Consider the following 18,887-nt stretch of genomic DNA (forward strand, 5'->3'; position numbering starts at 1 on the left):
ACTTATGAAACAAAAGAATGAAGCAGAAAAACAACCAGATAGAGACTCAAAAGAATGGCTATATTACATGAGGCCAAAAGAAGTCTTAGCTACAATCCAGCAAATTGTACATTGAAAATGGTTTACCCTATTCTTATGATAAAATAGAATTAAATCACAAAGGGCAATGTGAAAACATGGTATTAAATCATTCAAGGCAACAAGGAAGCACACATGCAGCTGCTGTATGTAATCACACGGTGCATATATGGCTTCATTGCAAAATGACATCTTCCAGAAGTGGCACTAGTATGAACCCCCCACCTTCCACATTCAGGGCAGTGGTTTTAACCACAGAGCCTAGAGCATAGATATGTTATCCGAGTTTGAGTTGCATTTGCCAATTGATATGTATTCGCTCTCCCATTGTTCAAGCATGTCAAGCTCAACTGATTATCAGTCTGCAAAGACTGCAGCAAGAAGTATAATTTGGTGCTCAAGTATTCAAATTTCAAACCATATCATGAAGAGACATTTTCAAATAAGAGGGAATGACCAAGACTGACGACAACTTACTGAGCAGGTTATGTTTCCAGCCTTGCAGTTCCACCTGGACGTTGGCACACAGCTCAGGTAATGGCACCAGGAACAGTGATCGTTTCCATTAACTCCATGGAAAAGCATGGCAAAACCAACAGAATACCTGCAAATAGAGATCAGTCTTGTCCCAGAAGAAAATTCTATAATGAGCTGAATGATTGAACAGCCAACCTTTAACAGTTAAATTCAATCATAGCAACAAAATTCAACAGAAAAACGGTAACTCAAAATGGAAATACTATCTGAGTTGAATATATGAGAATGGGTTGTCATAGACCTGTCATCTCAACAATGGTAAATGGACAAAACATAACCAGCTTACAATTCAAGCGTAAACTGTCATTTATACATTCCCGTGTATTCAGGAAATGGTGAGGGAGAAACGTGTTCAAGGTTTATATTGCACTAGCATAAGCTGAAATAATTTAAAGGATCAATATCTAGCAACGAGAAAAATGGCAGAATCCCAAACCTTTCACTAGAGTGTGGCAATACAACTGCTAATTTTGACCCAAGCCCACATGATACTGCACGTTCTAATAACTTTAGTACATCAGATGATCTTTAAGATTTCTGAACAGTTATATGTACAGAGAAACTAGCCTTATATCTGAAATTCATTGGGAACTTTGGCCAAGCCTGTCTGATTATGCATTACCCATTAAATTTGTTTACAAATGTTTTTCCAATTTTCCCCCTTACCAAATGAATTTCAGTATGATGTAAATGGCCTTCAATTTAATTTTGTGTTTTTAGGTTGATTTCTCATGATCTCAGCCCATGTTTCGTGCAGGCACTTGTCCTCTTTTACCATCTCCAACGTATTCTCATTGCCGATTTCTTCCAAGTTCCAACACATTTTCCCAATGTTCTGTTCACACTTTTCAAATGTTTTCATAACGGGTATTAGACAGAGGTCTATTTTTCAAATGACCAAATAAATTTGAGCAGCTAATTGAGTTCATACCATCATAACCTTGCATATTCTTCAGTCTGGTACCACATTATATAGAAAGGTTATCCCTAGAGCAGCATACTGCATAGGACACTTTACAACAATGTGAAATGAATAAAATAGAAACCAAGCAAGAGCAACTTGGAAAAACTTGCCGAATTTAATAAGAAAATCATATGCTCATTGTAAGTATATAACATTATACAAGAAAGAATACAGCAAAACTGGGTTCATAGGGCTAAAGTTTGAAAAAGAGGGATCAGCTCAAATCTAGCTCCTGCATGTTAAAAAGAGCCAGCATGAAAAAGTAGGGATGTACCAATAACCAAAGACTTATGCATCACCACTTAGGGCCATCTGAAGTTGAAACGTCAACTAGAACTACCCGGTATAAACTTCACATGCTACTTTCTATAGATAACAGTCGATCATATAAGCACTATGCTGTAAATATGGCAGCAGAATCAAAGTATTACCAGATACATGGTGCTAGCTGATGGATTTCAAGCATCCATTGCAAACAGCCTAGTTAGGTCCAAACTGCAAACACAACCAATATACAGAAGAGTGTTGAGAGTCCGAGTGTGTGCAACGATTATGTGTGTGATGACTGCATGTACATGCACGTGTATGCATGTTTCACATGACAAATGCACAACACACACACAACCCTGGGCAGTAGAGTCGCTGTTGACCTAGATTTAGGAGTGTCAACAAATTTGGTTTGGTACATGATCAGCTAACCAGGTTGGATCTGTTCAGGATTTTCAGATTCAACCCAACTACCATTCAAAATCCAACATCCTTTACATTGCAACCCATAAGGGATAATCAGATATGTGTTAGGTAAAAATGTTTCTCCATCTGCATCCAAGTCCATCTTTAAATCCAATTAGGCAGTCTGATTATGTAGGGTTTGCTAGTCTACGCATCCAACCTGAATGACCTGCCATGCCTAGGGAATTTTTTCTCACAAGAGAAAAGGAAAAACTCTTTTCTTGAAATAGAAGAGTAAAGACGATCAGATGAAACAGTTAGAAAGAAACAGGAGAGGAAAACAAACACAGTTAGCATGCAGCTCTAGTCTACTTGATCCAACCCAACTAATGTCTGACTCAGTCAATCTATAGGAAAAATTGCACACTGGATTCTTCCCCGAGTCATTACATAATTTTCTTCCTATTCAAAGACTCCCCTGTTCCTCTCCCACCACCAAGTATACCAACCAAGCGAGAAAAATCACCTATCATAAATCTGGTGCAACTCTTCCCCACCTTGGCCCAAGTGGCTGGAAAAATATGCCTAGGGAACTGACCTTCCACTTGTCAAAATTCCATTCCAGGCATGCAAGGGACCTCAGCTTCTTGAAGAAACTACACCATCAGAGTAGATGCCATGAGGATCCACATCCCACAGCACACAGAACAGTAACTTGCAAGATGGAAGCCTCCACTTTCAAGGTGAATTTGAACCAGCACCTGTCACCTGGGTACGGTACGGGTGAGGGTTCGGAGGGTACGACACGGCAATTTTAAAAAAAGAGGGTACGGGGACATATATATATATATGTATATATATATATATATTGTATGGATCCAATGCAAGATCCATAACATGGTGTTAAACATCAATTGTATATATTATGGATCCAATGCAAGATCCATACAATATATGGATTCCATATATATGTAGGTCCAATCCAATACAGTTTTTAATAAAAAGGACAGGGAGGTGTGAGATGTCATTTTGAATAAAGGAAGGGGTGTAAGTAAAAAATTAATAAAGAGGGGAGGTGTTCTGAAATTTTAAAAGATAAATAAAACTTCCCACCGCCTTTCTCTCTCTCACAGTGGGGTACGAAGAAGAAGAAAAGGAGGTGAAGAAGAAGATGGAGGAGGAGGTCCGAGGTAGGTACCTCTCTCTCTCTCTCTCTCCTGCTTCTTCTTCTTCCCCTCCTGCTGTCAAGGGTGGGAAGGGGGATGAGGGTTTAGTGAGAGAGGGAGAAGGGGGATTACGATTTCGGGTCTACGCTGGACCCGAACTGTGGCGTAGTGTGGGACCCGACCTGTGGCATGCACTATGCCCGGTACCCGCACCCGTGTCGACGCGTGTTGACACGGGTACAGCAACCATAAAGCCATGTCGCGGTTACATAGACCAGCACCCTGTCCACAGTTATCAACCCTAAAATAATGCGTCGACACGGGTACAACGACCATATAGCCATGTCGCGGTTACATAGACCAGCACCCTGTCCACAGTTATCAACCCTAAAATAACCACCACCCTAGGATTAGGATCGTGTCCCCAGAAAGATTTCTTGGAGAAAGGAGTCGGCAGTGGTTCCAGAAAGGATAGACATACAAAAAGAGAATTATGCATAGACAATAATTTCCTGACATAGAACAAATAAAATGAGAGGCTATGTTTATCATGCAAGTGTATCATAAGAAATATAATCATCCCCATTCATGTCATGAATAAGATTATTAACAGCAACCCAGAATCAAATCTTATATTGTAAAATACGTTATATATATATATATATATATATAGAGAGAGAGAGAGAGAGAGAGAGACTAATACTTCCACCAATTGTAGTTTTGGAGATTAACCCTTAAGTCTTTTTACATCAGTAAGGTACGCTTACAAATTTCTCCATGTATGTTAGGACAGGAAATAAGAACAACAAGAAGATGCATGCAAGTTGTGGGCAATGAAATTAGAGAAAGTGTTGAACATGTCCAGCACAAGCTATTCAAAGGCATAATGAGGCATTTTTTGCAAAATATACATGAGCAAGCCTTGAGGAGTTCATTATAATATCTACAACAAGGTCAAGAATGTATTGGAAAGATACATAAAACAAAGAGAAGAAAGTGCTGTGTTTTCTTTTTCCTTTTTTTCTTTGATTTAAAAGAAACTGATTCCAGAAATCAAGTAAAATGAAAAATATAAAACTATAGCTTTCAGAATATAGAAAGAGAACCTGCAATGCTTACCCGATAATCAAGAGGACTAAAGCAACTACCAACAGTATGTATTGATAGATCTTGTGTTTTGGTTTGACAGATGCCATATTATATCCATGAGGCACATTTTTCCGGCTAACCCATCCATACTGTGGCCTAACCAGAAATACAAACCCAAGAAGAAATCCTGAAATAAATCCTCCAATATGAGCAAAGTTGTCAACATGAGGGAGGATTCCAACTGCTAAATTGATTGCAATAATAAACACAAGAGTCACCAGAGCTGCAAACTGAAATACATACAGACATAGGTTAAGTAACTACTAACTAGCATAAACATTGACTCTCTGCATTCAAAAAATCAAAAAAATCATACACGAAGTCACAAAAGTCAAAAAATACCTTATTTGCATAGATTGTCCAATTTGTGAGAAGCTCAGAAAGCATAGCGCCTAACAGACCAAAAAGTGCCCCTGATGCACCGACAGAGATACTTGATTGAATGAAAAGAGCTGACAAAAGGCTCCCACCAATTCCAGAGAGAATATATAAAATGCCAATTCTCACTGCAAAAGAAACAAGCTTTCAGTCTACTCAATTGGTAAGAGAGTGAAGCCAAGGAATGACACAGGTATCACCAATTTCCATTAACAAGTACTCAGATAGTTTCAAAATTCATTGTTTTCTTTTACCAAAGCTCTTCCCCAACAATCCCCAAAATGCAACAAAATGACGCCATGCTAATAGATCCTATGAAAACAAAATATGAAATGCGACAACCAATGCATTATGAAATTTACTCTTCCAATCATGCAACCACACATAAAACACATAACCTCAAACAACAGAAAAAACATGGAAGCCATGTGCTAATCCTTTACAATAAATAATCCAAGTCCCAGGCCTCTCCACTAAAATCATGATATATAAACTTCTGTCCCAAAATCTGAACAAATATTTGATAAAGACTACGCTACCAAATGAACCAGCCCTTCTCAACAGTGACATCAAATAAAGCTGATCTACCAAGTAACAACAAACCTTCAAACTACACAGTCCATTTTTTTGTGGCCAACTGATTAAATCTACCAAGTTTTCATAAATAAACAGCATGGAAGCAGAAGCACATCTAGGCAGGGTAATAGCACAGCAACCCTACACTGTTATTATAATTTGAAATCTTAAGAGGCTTAACAAGAGTTCAGGAATTCTATTTTGTCTGGACACTAATCATTTCAAGATGTTTCCACTTGTCAAACAATTGCCTGAAGCATAATTGCACCTCACTTTGTTGTAGACGAGAATAAAACTTATTAATAGAACCAATAGAAACTTCTAGCCTTTTTGTTTTGTTTCTTTTTTTTTTTGGTGAATCAAAAGTCAATATGTCATTGATACTTTTAAAGAACATTAGATCATTAAATTGAGAATTTTCTAACAAATTTGCTGCAAGGTGATATATGCATAGCACAAAACAAAAAACAATTACAACAGCTCACACTGAACATCATAACAAACCAATACAAAATCAGATCACCATGTCCAAATTCGGCAATGCATAACAAAGCTATGAGACATACCAAAACCAAATTCTTGTTCAAGACGAATTCCAATGAAAAGAAGACTCAACATATTTGCAAGTATATGAAAAACTCCAGCATGCAACCAAATGCAGGTGATAAGACGCCATCCCTGATGTCCTTGCACTACTTTACTGACCAGAAGACCCCCCATTTTGTCCAGCCTGCAAGAACACAACAAAATTTAGGTGTAGGCATGCTGTATTTTATTGCTAAATATTGTCAGAACCAAACCCGACCTGTTGATACCCCTAGCCTAGGTATTGTCTAGTGCTTTTAGTCATGCACTTGATATTTTAAAAAATGAAACAATGAAACAATTCAGCAGAAGAAATCCTATCTAGACAAAATCCGACAAAGTTGACTAAAATTTGAACCCCATAGACATGATACAGGGACAATTTGGAGAATTAGCAGAAAGAAATAACCAAAAAAGCAGATACTTTTGATGGCTCATAACACAATTTCAACAACACATATATCGAGCAGGGTGGGTGGGTGTGCATGCATGTGCACACATGGATGTGAGTGTGTGAGTACCTATGTCACATAGGTGCGGGTGCGGATGCGAATGCGGCGATGCGGCACTTTAAAAAAACTTGGGTGCGGGGGTGCAGGGAGAGAGAGAGAGAGAGAGTGTGTGTGTATATATATATATATATAATTTTTAACAGTTTTAAGTTAACACTACGTGTGTGTGTGTGTGCATCTATGTATTTATATATATAATATAGATAAAACTGGACTTGGTTAGGGTTAACTGAATCTACTTTTGGGCAGAAATGAACCTTAGTGTGGTTGACTTTGTTAAAATGTATCTCCAAAATCCTTTGTTGTAAGTATAAATATAAATACTTATATACATAGAGATACATATACATATGATATATTATATGTATATGTATCTCTATATATATAAATATATATATTTATATACATATTTTACTTTCTTTTCTTTTCTTACCCGAAAAGGGTATTATTGTAATTTCCTATCTTGCGCATATTCCATTTGGAATATGTTGTAATTTTCATCTTTATTTTTTGTAATTCTTTTTTTTTATTTTTTATTTTTTATTTCTTTTCATAAAAAGTGCATTGGGGTCCCCCAATAGAGTCGTTGGGGGGCCCCCAACGACTCCTTTGGGAGCCCCCCCTTTGCACCTCTTTACTTTTGTATAAATAGGGGTGTTCCCCCTTGTTTTTCCCAAGTTTGAGAGTCTCAAGCATTTGCTCTTTTTTTATGAAATACATGCACTATTGCATGTTTGCTATTTTTATGTTTTTTGCGTATTTTATTCAAGTGTTGTGAGAGTGTCTTCGTGCACTTCTTTTATAAAGTATTTATGCTTGTATGCATATTGTCTTTTCATAGACATTTTTACATGGTATCAGAGCTCGGTTGGTGATAGAGGATCGTGGGATTCCTTTATTTTCGAGTGCCTTGAAAAGCATGCCTTCGGTTTTTTTGGAAGTTGAAGTGGTGGATCTTGCTTCTCAAATATTTTAGAAGAATCCTGTGCAAGCTAGAATTTGAAATATTGTGTTGGTACGCCCTTTCTCCCTTCCTCTTTACTTCATAAAGGGCGAAAAAGAGTCTCATTTTACTCTTGGCTTCAAATTAAATGGGTCCAACTATCATGTTTGGTCCAGAAACATGGAGCCTCACATAAAAGGGAAAGGGCTATGGGGTTATGTGCAAAACACAATTCCGGAACCGGAACCCAAAATAACTGTGGTAAACGGAAGTAAAATCAAGATTCTTGAAGGAGAAGAAAGGGTCAAAGCTCTTGAAGAGTATTCTAAGAAGCACAATGAATGGGAAATGAAGAACTTCAAGATTCTTTCTTGGTTCTTTTCATCCGTTGAAACTAAGATTAATGCCAACATTATCTTGGGTTCGGAAGCTTGGCACTATCTTGAGAAAATGTATACATCGAGGGATCTATCTCATAAGTATTATCTTCAAAAGAAGGCTCTCTTTCTTACTCAAGGTGAAATGACTATTAGGGAATATTTTGCCGATCTTTCCTCCATATGGGATGAGCTTGCCATGCTTGAACCAAAATGGAGTGGAGAGGCAATTGAACTTCGTCACAAGCAACTTGAAGAAGATCGGTTCTTCAATTTTTTGAATGGGCTAAGGCCCAAATTTGAGCAAATAAGGTCTTCTCTCCTATCCTCATTTACTCCTCCCTCTTTTGAAGATGTACTCACCAAATTGAGTGGTGAGGAGACTCGTATGAGTTTATGTAAACAAGGATCAAGTGTTCTTGTGGTTCCTTGTAATCATGAAAAAAACAATGAGGTCAATGCCGTATCAAAACCCGGGAACCATGTAAAAACCTATCGTCCCCCTCATTTTAAACCACAAAATCAAGGTGAAAGTGGTGGGCAAAGAGGAAAAATGTACTATAGCAAAATTATTTGTCATTTTTGTAAAGAACCCGGACATATCAAACTCATATGTCCCAAATGGAAAAAGTTTCTCGCAATGGCTACCACCGGTGTACCACAAAAGGAGGAGGCATCATCAAGTGGGTCACTCTCTATAAATCAAATAGTGGAAGCCCTTCAACCTCTCCTCAAGGGAGCTACCTCCGGTGCCGCCGTGTCTACTTCATCCTTTCCAGGTTCTTGTGGTTCCTTGTAATCATGAAAAAAACAATGAGGTCAATGCCGTATCAAAACCCGGGAACCATGTAAAAACCTATCGTCCCCCTCATTTTAAACCACAAAATCAAGGTGAAAGTGGTGGGCAAAGAGGAAAAATGTACTATAGCAAAATTATTTGTCATTTTTGTAAAGAACCCGGACATATCAAACTCATATGTCCCAAATGGAAAAAGTTTCTCGCAATGGCTACCACCGGTGTACCACAAAAGGAGGAGGCATCATCAAGTGGGTCACTCTCTATAAATCAAATAGTGGAAGCCCTTCAACCTCTCCTCAAGGGAGCTACCTCCGGTGCCGCCGTGTCTACTTCATCCTTTCCAGGTAAAGTCTCTTGGCTTTTAGACTCCGGTGCATCTTTTCATATGTCCCCAAACATGTTTTCGCTTTCCGATTACTCAAAAAATGTCTCTCCCTCTTTTGTTTCCACTGCGGATGGAACCTCTCTTGAAATTAAAGTAATAGGTAATTTTGAAACTCAAGATTTTTTTATTCCAAAAATTAGATTTATACCTAAACTAAACTTAAATCTTCTCTTTGTTTCTCAACTCTCGGACCATGGTTGCGATATTAAATTTTCTTGTGATAAATATTTAATATAGGATCGCCGGTCCGGGAAATTGATTGGGGAAGGCTTTAGAAAATGAGACTTATACTATATGGAATCTCTTCAAGTTCCAAAATCTTTTTGTAATGTTGCCCAAAACAAAGATATAAATGTGTGACACAAAAGACTTGGTCATCCTAATATCACCAAGTTGTCTTATTTACATTTTGCAAAGGACCTATGTAAAAGTTCATTTTCTTGTAATGATTGTATTCTCAGAAAAATGCAAAGTTTACCTTTTGAGCAAAGAACTATGTTCTTTTCTAAAAATTTTGAAATTGTTCATTCGGATGTTTGAGGACCCGCACCTGTTGCTTCAAAAAAAGGTTTTTCTTATTATGTTAATTTTGTGGATGATTTTTTCAGATATTCGTGGATATATTTTCTTAAGTTCAAACATGAAGTTTTTTCGTGTTTTAAAACCTTTCATTCAATGATCAAGAATCAATTCAAAAGTAACATAAAGATATTTAGAAGTGATTCTGGAGGAGAATATCTCTCCAATCAATTTAAAGTATATCTTGAGGATCACAGAATTATCCACCAAAGGTCTTGTCCTAAAACTCCTCAACAGAATGGATTGGCCGAAAGAAAACATAGGCACATCACTGAGACCATTAGGACTCTTCTTATTTCCCAAAACATTCCTAAAAACTTTTGGGCAGAAGCAGCTCTTGCTTCTGTTTATCTGATAAATCGCTTACCATCTAGGATATTAGGGAAAATATCCCCTTTTGAGATATTATATAAGATTGAACCTGACTATAATAGGTTACAAGTTTTTGGGTGTAAGTGTTTTATACTTACGGATAAGAATCACAAACTCTCTCTCAAGGCTATCTCTTGCGCTTTTCTTGGATATTCTGAAACTCAAAAAGGGTTTCGTTGTTATGATCTTCGAGATAAGTTATATGTCTCTAGAAATGTAACATTTTTAGAAAATGAAAGTGTCTTTAAAAACAATGTTTCTCAACAAGAAAATTATGATTATTCCTTCCTATTTGACTTATTGTCTAGTAATGATGATGTATCTAGTGATGATGATGTACCATCAAACCATGATGAGAAAAATGATGGTGATGTTGGTGAACATAACTCACTCAATGAACAAGAAAGTAGAATTTCAAGTGATCCCATAACCTACTATCGTAGAAACCAAGACACCTTTAGAAGTGCTATTGACCAATATAGTGAGCTTGTTCCTACTCTTGATCACCGAAGATCTGAAAGGAATAGGAGACCTCTAACTCGTTTTGTTTCCTTTGATTCTTTCTCACCCCGATATAGGGCTTGTTTCAGTGCCATCCACTCTTATTTTGAGCCAAGGAATTTTGAAGAAGCTAAAAAATGTATAGAATGGCAAGAAGCTATGCAAAATGAACTTAATGCCCTTAAAAAGGCTGAAACTTGGGATTTCCAAACTCTACCCATAGGAAAGAAAACTATAGGTCGTCGATGGGTTTTTAAGGTTAAAACTAAGAGCGACGGATCTCTGGAAAGGTATAAAGCTCGCTTAGTTGCAAAAGGGTATGGACAATAGTATGGAATTGATTATGAAGAAACCTTTGCTCCTGTAGCCCGAATGGTTACAGTTAGATGTTTTATTACCAATGCATCTATTAAAAATTGGAACATTTTTCAAATGGATGTGAAAAATGTTTTTTTAAATGGTGATCTTAACGAAGAAGTGTATATGGATGCCCCACCAGGCATGAAGATTCCTAAAGATAAAGTTCTTCGTCTTCGAAAAGCCCTCTATGGTTTGAAATAGGCCCCCAAAGCCTGGTATGACAGGTTTACCAGTGTAATGCTGGAAAATGGGTTTTCCTCATGTTATACTTATTTACTAGAAAATCTAATGCAGGGATTATGATACTATTACTCTATGTTGATGACATGCTAATTACAGGTGATGATGTTCAAGGAGTCAAGGGTATTAAGTCCGTCTTGACTTCAAAATTTGAGATGTCATTTTATTGGAATTGAGGTTGCTTATTCGCAACGTGGTTATTTTCTATCTCAGTCTAAACTTGCCTGTGAGATTATTGACAGATCAGGAATTTCTTATGACAAAGTATATGAAACTCCAAGTCAGGGGATAAAAAATGAAGATTGACAACGGTGTTCCTCTAACCGATCCTACTCCTTACAGGCAGTTGGTAGGTTCTTTAATGTACCTTAGCATTACTCGACCTGATTTGTCACATGCTATACACATCGCCAGTCAGTTTCAGCACGCTCCTACAACCGTTCATATGAGTGATGTCATTCGCATCATCAGATATTTGAAGGGAACAATGAATAAGGGAGTATTCCTATCCTCTTCTTCTGAATTAAAATTACTTGCTTATACTGACTCTGATTGGGGAGGTGACCCTAGTAACCGTCACTCCACCACTGGCTTTTGTGTTTTCTTAGGTGAGTCTTTGATCTCATGACGATGTAAAAAGCAACAGAAGGTCTCTCTGTCATCCACTGAAGCCGAATATAGAGCCATGGCATCTACAACCATAAAAATTGTATGGATTCGACGCCTTTTGGAAGATATGGAAGTGTTTATCAGAGAACCAACAAAGTTGTGCTGTGACAATAAAAGTGCAATTCATATTGTCAAAAATCACACCTCTCACGAGCGAACAAAGCATATAGAGATGGACTGCCATTATGTCAGAGAAGAATACTTGAAGAAGGACATTGATCTACCATACGTGACGTCTGAGTATCAACTTGCAGACTTCTTCACAAAAGCACTATGTTCGCCCAGATTTCATTTCCTTCTTGACAAACTTGCGGTTATCGCACCTTAAGTTTGAGGGGGGTATTAAAATGTATCTCCAAAATCCTTTGTTGTAAGTATAAATATATATATACTTATATATATAGAGATACATATACATATGATATATTATATGTATCTCTATATATATAAATATATATATTTATATACATATTTTACTTTCTTTTCTTTTCTTACCCGAAAAGGGTATTATTGTAATTTCCTATCTTGTGCATATTCCATTTGGAATATGTTGTAATTTTCATCTTTATTTTTTGTAATTCTTTATTTTTATTTTTTATTTTTTATTTTTTATTTCTTTTCATAAAAGGTGCATTGGGGGTCCCCCAATAGAGTCGTTGGGGGGCCCTCAACGGTCACAAATGTGACCGTTGGGGGCTCCCCAACGACTCCTTTGGGAGCCCCCCTTTGCACCTCTTTACTCTTGTATAAATAGGGTTGTTCCCCCTTGTTTTTCCCAAGTTTGAGAGTCTCAAGCATTTGCTCTTTTTTTATGAAATACATGCACTATTGCATGTTTGCTATTTTTACGCTTTTTGCGTATTTTGTTCAAGTGTTGTGAGAGTGTCTTCGTGCACTTCTTTTATAAAGTATTTATGCTTGTATGCATATTGTCTTTTCATAGACATTTTTACAGACTTCACCTGACACAAAGGAAGCCGTATCCAAGTGTCGCACCCGCATGGGTGCAGGTGCGGTACCCTGTTAGAAGAGTCTGTGTTACATAGGTGAGTACGGTACACACGCTTGTTCTCAAATTCTCAAATATATTAGTTTTCAAGTGGTCCAGCCTCCAAAATCTAAATTATAAGTGCCAAATAATGATACTTGTTAATATAGAATTAAGTAACCTGAAATGCATTCCCTTCCACGTCATGTATCAAACACATATGATAAGCGAGTAGAGCATAAATCGCCCAAAGAACTGGAAGATTGCCAATATTTAAATATTTTTTATGCATAAAAAGCATGAAAATCTCGAAAATCCTAGGTACCTAAAGGGGCGAACAAGGTGGACAACCTAAGTGATCTAGGCAACCCATGTGACATAGGCACTTTTTTTCTTCATACATTGCAATGCAGTTCTTTATGACGCCTACTCACCTAGACAAGCCAGGTGATTATGCTAGGTTGATGCCTAGGGAAAAGGCATTTGATATTTTCAGAAATAAACATTATCAGTTAAGTGACAGCAAAACCATGAAACAATTCAGCAGAACAAATCCTATCCCGACAAAATCCAACAAAGTTAATTAAAATTTGAGCCCCATAGACATATACATGGACAATTTAGAGAGTTATCAGAAAGAGATATCCAAAAAAGCAGATACTTTTCAGACTCATAACACAACTTCAGCCACACATATATGGACCGGGGTGAATTCTCAAATATATTAGTTTCCAAATGGTCCAGCCTCCAAAATCCAAATTATAAGTGCCAAATCATGATAGTTGTTAATATATAATTAAACAACCAATTAAGAATAATAGAATGAACCCACTAAATGGTCAGATGGAGAAATAAACTAGGAATTACAACCAGACGTAAACAGCACCAGTAAGCATATGAGTCTATTTAACACTATCAAGAAAAGCTAGTTGAGGGAAAAGGCTACAAATCACACGATAGACTTTTTCACAAGACTAAACCCCAAAATGATTGTGAAGAACCAAATCAGACATAATTTAGAGAATGCTCACAATAAATGGTGATAGCTGATAACCATGGTGACAAATTGCTATTTTGAAAATATAACAAGAAAATGTGATGTTTTATCGCCTGTTTTAAATGTTTAAATATCTCATGTTTTTCTTTACTTTACATGATATTTATGTTTCTCTGAACTAAATTTCAGAAAAAAGGGTACTATTCTTTCACAAACCTCCTTTTCTATTTTTAATTTCTGACATGTCCTGATAAAAATGCGAGGAAACAAAAATCTTGAAAATATCACGAGAAATTAGCAGCCGCATAGTAGCTGCTTTAAGCTTCTGTCCCTATGGTAATGATACAGAAATTACAAACAGATTTGATCAGTAAACAAGAGATCCAATGACCATAGCGCCCTAGCAGCAGGAAAACTAACCACAGACACTGTTTCAACTAGAGACAAGGGCTGACACTACCGCAAACTCAATAATTAGGTCTACAGCCTATATTACTTGGACGCTAATACGAGTAGCATTGGTGACACAGTTATGAAGCGTGGAAAATTAGATACACAAACACAACTATATACGTGTAAGTACTTGCACGCAGACCAGCATCATCTCTATTCCCTTTATCAATTCTCATATCCCACCTAAGTCTACGAATTTCTCTATCAATTTCTAACAGGAAAGTACGACATTAAATCCAAATCCAACAGTTTGCAATTCCAAACAAACTGAGAAGATAAGCAGAAGACAGAAGATCTTCATCAAGGTAACAATTATAAAATATGAGAAAGCAAAAGAAATCAGCAAAACTGAAGAACCCAAAGAGAAGAGAAGATTTTCTCACGCCAAAGAAGAAGGGCCAAGTAGTGGATTCTCCTTGAACGGCTGAAACGCGAATCTTCCCAGGAACCCGGCGAAACAATTCCCGCTCGTCTTCGGGCAGTCATTGACGTACATGGTGACCACAAAGACAGCAACATTCGCAAGGGTGAACAAGGGGACGAGCCACGGGAACCATCTCCCGAGGGGCTCGTGCTCAACAACCGCATACACCACCGTGCGATCTCCCTCGACCGGATGAACCACGTTCCCGCCTCGATGCGTAGGCGCCTTGCTCTCGATATCGGAGGGCAGTGCGGTCCCCATTCACACAAAACCCTCGAATCCCTCAAATTACGGAAAAAGAGAAAACCAAACTGAAAAGCGACAATGAATTCCCAAAGCCTACCAATCAATTCAGCGAAAGAACGAACTCTCAAACCAAAATCAACACAAATTGAACAAAAAAAAACAGGGTTAAATCATCAGAAAGGAAAGAATCCACTGGCGAAGGAAACACGAAAAAAACAAATAAATTCCTCTATAGCGAAAGAAATCAATCCGAAATCACGAAAGATTTTGACAGAATCAACAAAACAAAAGACGAAGAATCTCCAAAAAAGAACCCCGAGATATGAACCGATCAACAAAATGAGAAGGAAAAAAAAAAAACGAGACGCGATGAATCAAAACCAACAGAAAAAAGAAGAAGAAGAATTCAAACGGAAAATGATCGAGAGAAGAGAAACCGATGATTTAAATCAAATCGGAGAAGAAAATCGAAAAAAAAAATTTGAAGGAAGAATTAGGGTGGGGGAAGACAAGGAAAAGACGCGTGAAAGCAAAGAGTTTGGGATTCGAAGAGTAGTTGGCTCACCAAACTCCTGGTTTTCCCTCTCACTCCTTTTTCTTTTATCTTTTTTTTCTTCTTTTGTTTATGTCCAGCGACGACGAACCAGGTGGGGGTTTTCACACGGGAGCCAGATTTACCTCGCTTTCACCTCTGCTATGGAAGGTGAGAAGGGAAGAGTAAAAACGACGAGTCGTGTCTCGTCTTCTATCATTTTTACCACAAGGGAGGGCGGTAAATCTCCCGTACCGAAACTAAGGTGCTGGGAAGAGAGATAAAGTAGGGACGCATCGTAAGATACGTCACAAGAACACTCTGACACGAAGACGGTGACTCGGATTCGACCCATTTTTTTTTGTAACAGAGGACACGGAGTTTTTTTAATCAATAAAAACTATTTTTTGATATTTTATTGTTAAAAATAATTTTTTGTTGAAATAATACTTCAAACTTTTAAAATTATTAAAAATATTGTGTTTGTGTCGACGTGTCCTATTGTGTCATTGGGACACGCCACCAAAATGGATGTCGTGTCCCTGTGACATAAAGTGTAAGAATCGACCCGGGGATGGCTGGATTAGGTGTGGTTACATTGCAAGTTTTTGATGTGCTGCTGCACCTGACCACCCTCCATCTTTTCCACAGGACCTCTCGGCTGTGAGACCCAATAGAATATGGTGGGTGCTCAAGTGCCTCTCGGCGTTGGCTCGGTCTGCCTTACTTATATGATCACTGAGCTTACCCTTGATTTTGATTTCAAGGAGTCTCCACGCTTCGGCTTGCACAAGGGACGACACTTATGGGATTTGAACCTAGACTGCCTGCTTATCGGCTTGGCCCCATCCCACTATGTCAAACCCCTTTTGGGCCTCTGCCAGTTTATCTATTTTTAAAAAAATTGGTTTGGAGGTACGACTTGGGGGCAGTGGGCGCAACTGGAGGCAAGGAGAGCCGTCCATTTAGGAGATGTACGCTGTGGAACATCTGAGGATCTTTGTTCGTGCATATGTGTGAGTATGTGCACATGGATAAGAACACTCGAATTCTTGTACATTCCCAAACGCGTGATTCTTGTGAAAATCAAATGTGATGGGGTATGCTTTAATCGAAAAATAAGTTCCCCTAAAAAAAAAAGTGAAATATAAGTTGTTAAATATTTTATATAAAGATTGTTGATGTAGGTGTGAGCCAACTTTCCTACGAATCATAGTGACAAATATTGCCAGATTTATGAAAAATCTTGAGATAATATCGCGAGAAATTGCCTGAAAGTTTAAAACAGGAATTTCTCGCAAGATTTTCAAAATATTGTGAGATTTATGAAAAAACATAAATACCATGATTTAAACGTAATGTTTAAGTTTTAAACAACTATTTATCATAAAAAAACCATGTATTTTTATTTTAAAGTAATTTTTATTAATATTTTCTTATAAAAATATTTTTTAATTTATTTTTTTATTGCTGAGATTTTGCCAAAAAATGCGAGATTTATGAAAAAAATTTAATTTCTTGAGACATTTTGAAAAACAAGATTTTGCCGAAAAAAAAGTTTGTCATTGTTTATCAATTGAGCACTTTTCAATAGTTTTTTTTGCTTTCTTTCTTTAGAGAGTTTAACCATACAAATGTGGGTTTTTAAGCTTGGTCTTGTAAGAACCATTCCTTGGATCGCCCAATTATGTCATATAAGCAGGCTTCAAAAATCTATAGCCCATAATTTTTGCATATTTTTAAGTTTTAAAAATTCATATTATTTAATAAAAAGTCAGATTTCTAAGTATCGATTCTTAGCAAATGGACCATGTTGAACACATCTATAAAGCCAAGACACACCAAAAATACCAGTCCTTATATATATAGTATGTATAGTATGTATGAAAACTAGGGGTGGCAATCGGGTCGGGTTGGCGGGTCGTGTCTGCGGGTTGGTGGGTCAACATACCTCAATACGAACCCGACCCATTTATTAAACGGGTCGGCTATGGCAAACACGAACCCGACCCATTTATTAAACGGGTAACCCAACACAACACGATTAACTCGTTTAATAAACAGGTCGGGTCAGGTAAACGGGTTGGCGGGTTGGCAGGTCGGGTTCAGGGTTTTACATTGAAAAGTTTATAGGTTGGCGGGTTGGCAGGTCGGGTTCGGGTAAACGGGTTGACCCGACCCACCTAACCCATTTATTAAACAGGTTGGCGGGTTGGCATACCCCTAACACGAACCCGACCCGTTTAATAAACCGGTTAGGAGGGTCGACCCGTTTACGACATAAACCCGTTTAAGCCAATTCCGAACCCGACTAAGAAGCGGGTTGGCATCGTGTCCGAAATTGCCACCCCTAATGAAAACTAGTTTGTATGTGTACTCTATCCTAAGTACGGCAGGCAGAGCCAGTGCCACTAGTTCTCGGATACAACAACAACTACGCCTTCATCCCAAAACAATTGGGGTCGGCGATATGAACCAACAAAGAAAATCATTATGGGTCTTCCACATGAATCCTTCTCCTCCATTCATTTCTATCCAATGCCATGTCCTCGGTGAGGTTCAAAGCATTCATATCCTTTCTTATCACCTCCATCCATGTCTTCCTAGGCCTAGCCCGACCTCTTTTAACTAATATATTTTCTCATTTCTCCATCCTTCTAACTGGAGCATCATTAGGCCTTTGTCGAATATGTCCAAACCACCGTAAATGATTCTCTCCCATCTTATTTTCAATGGGTGCAACGCCTACCTTCTTAGGTATCTCCTCGTTCCGAATCTTATCTTTTATTGTATTTCCACACATCCATCTCAGCATACGCATCTTAGCTACACTCATTTTTTGAATATGATGTCTCTTGGTAGCCACTAGTTTCTCGGATATAAAACGAAAACTCAAAATATTGAAAATAAAGGTGATCGGTCTCACCTCAAGTCTTTGGTGTATCCAAAGAATGGACAGTCAGTTTTCAGGTGGTTTTTATTTAATGCTAGCCCCCAAATGTGTTTAGCATTTTTTGTTTAGTAGAGCCTTGGATGGTTTTTTCTTTTTGATGGAATTAATTTAATTAAATCAGTTGAATGTTTACTGTAATTTTAAATTCAATAGGAAACACTGATTTTTTTTAAAATTACACATGTATAAGTAAATTTAATATATGGTTCTAACTAAATAAAGTATGAAGACATTTATAAGGTTAGATTTTGTAAAACATGGGATAAAAATATTGAAAATTAAAATTGTCCATTCTTTGTCCAGACTTTAAAATTTTAAGAGGAACCAATTGTACCCACTAGGGTTCTGCTCATCTCGTAGGGACGACTTGTGAATGCTACCTTTGTCAGGATATCACAAGTTGGAAACCCAAGGGTAGCATCCTTTTTTTCTACAGAGAAAGCTGGGGTAAG

The 18,887-nt window shown here is 37.6% G+C and overlaps 1 protein-coding gene across 1 annotated transcript; it reads right to left on the bottom strand.

Moving 5' to 3' along the window:
• Positions 1-39: 39 nt before the first annotated feature.
• LOC149839833 (RHOMBOID-like protein 1) lies at positions 40-15,582 on the bottom strand. Its single transcript, XM_090002837.1, has 6 exons — positions 14,664-15,582; positions 6,087-6,250; positions 4,909-5,072; positions 4,537-4,796; positions 556-682; positions 40-449 (listed from the first exon to the last, which is right to left on the bottom strand). Exons 1-6 carry the CDS (start codon positions 14,963-14,965, stop codon positions 327-329), a joined length of 1,140 nt encoding a protein of 379 aa, XP_089858963.1. The 5' UTR covers positions 14,966-15,582; the 3' UTR covers positions 40-326.
• Between the last annotated feature and the right edge of the window lie 3,305 nt (positions 15,583-18,887).

Source organism: Nuphar pumila, chromosome 4 (assembly GCF_984573655.1).
Source record: "Nuphar pumila chromosome 4, dmNupPumi1.hap1.1, whole genome shotgun sequence".
Taxonomy (NCBI): domain Eukaryota; kingdom Viridiplantae; phylum Streptophyta; class Magnoliopsida; order Nymphaeales; family Nymphaeaceae; genus Nuphar; species Nuphar pumila.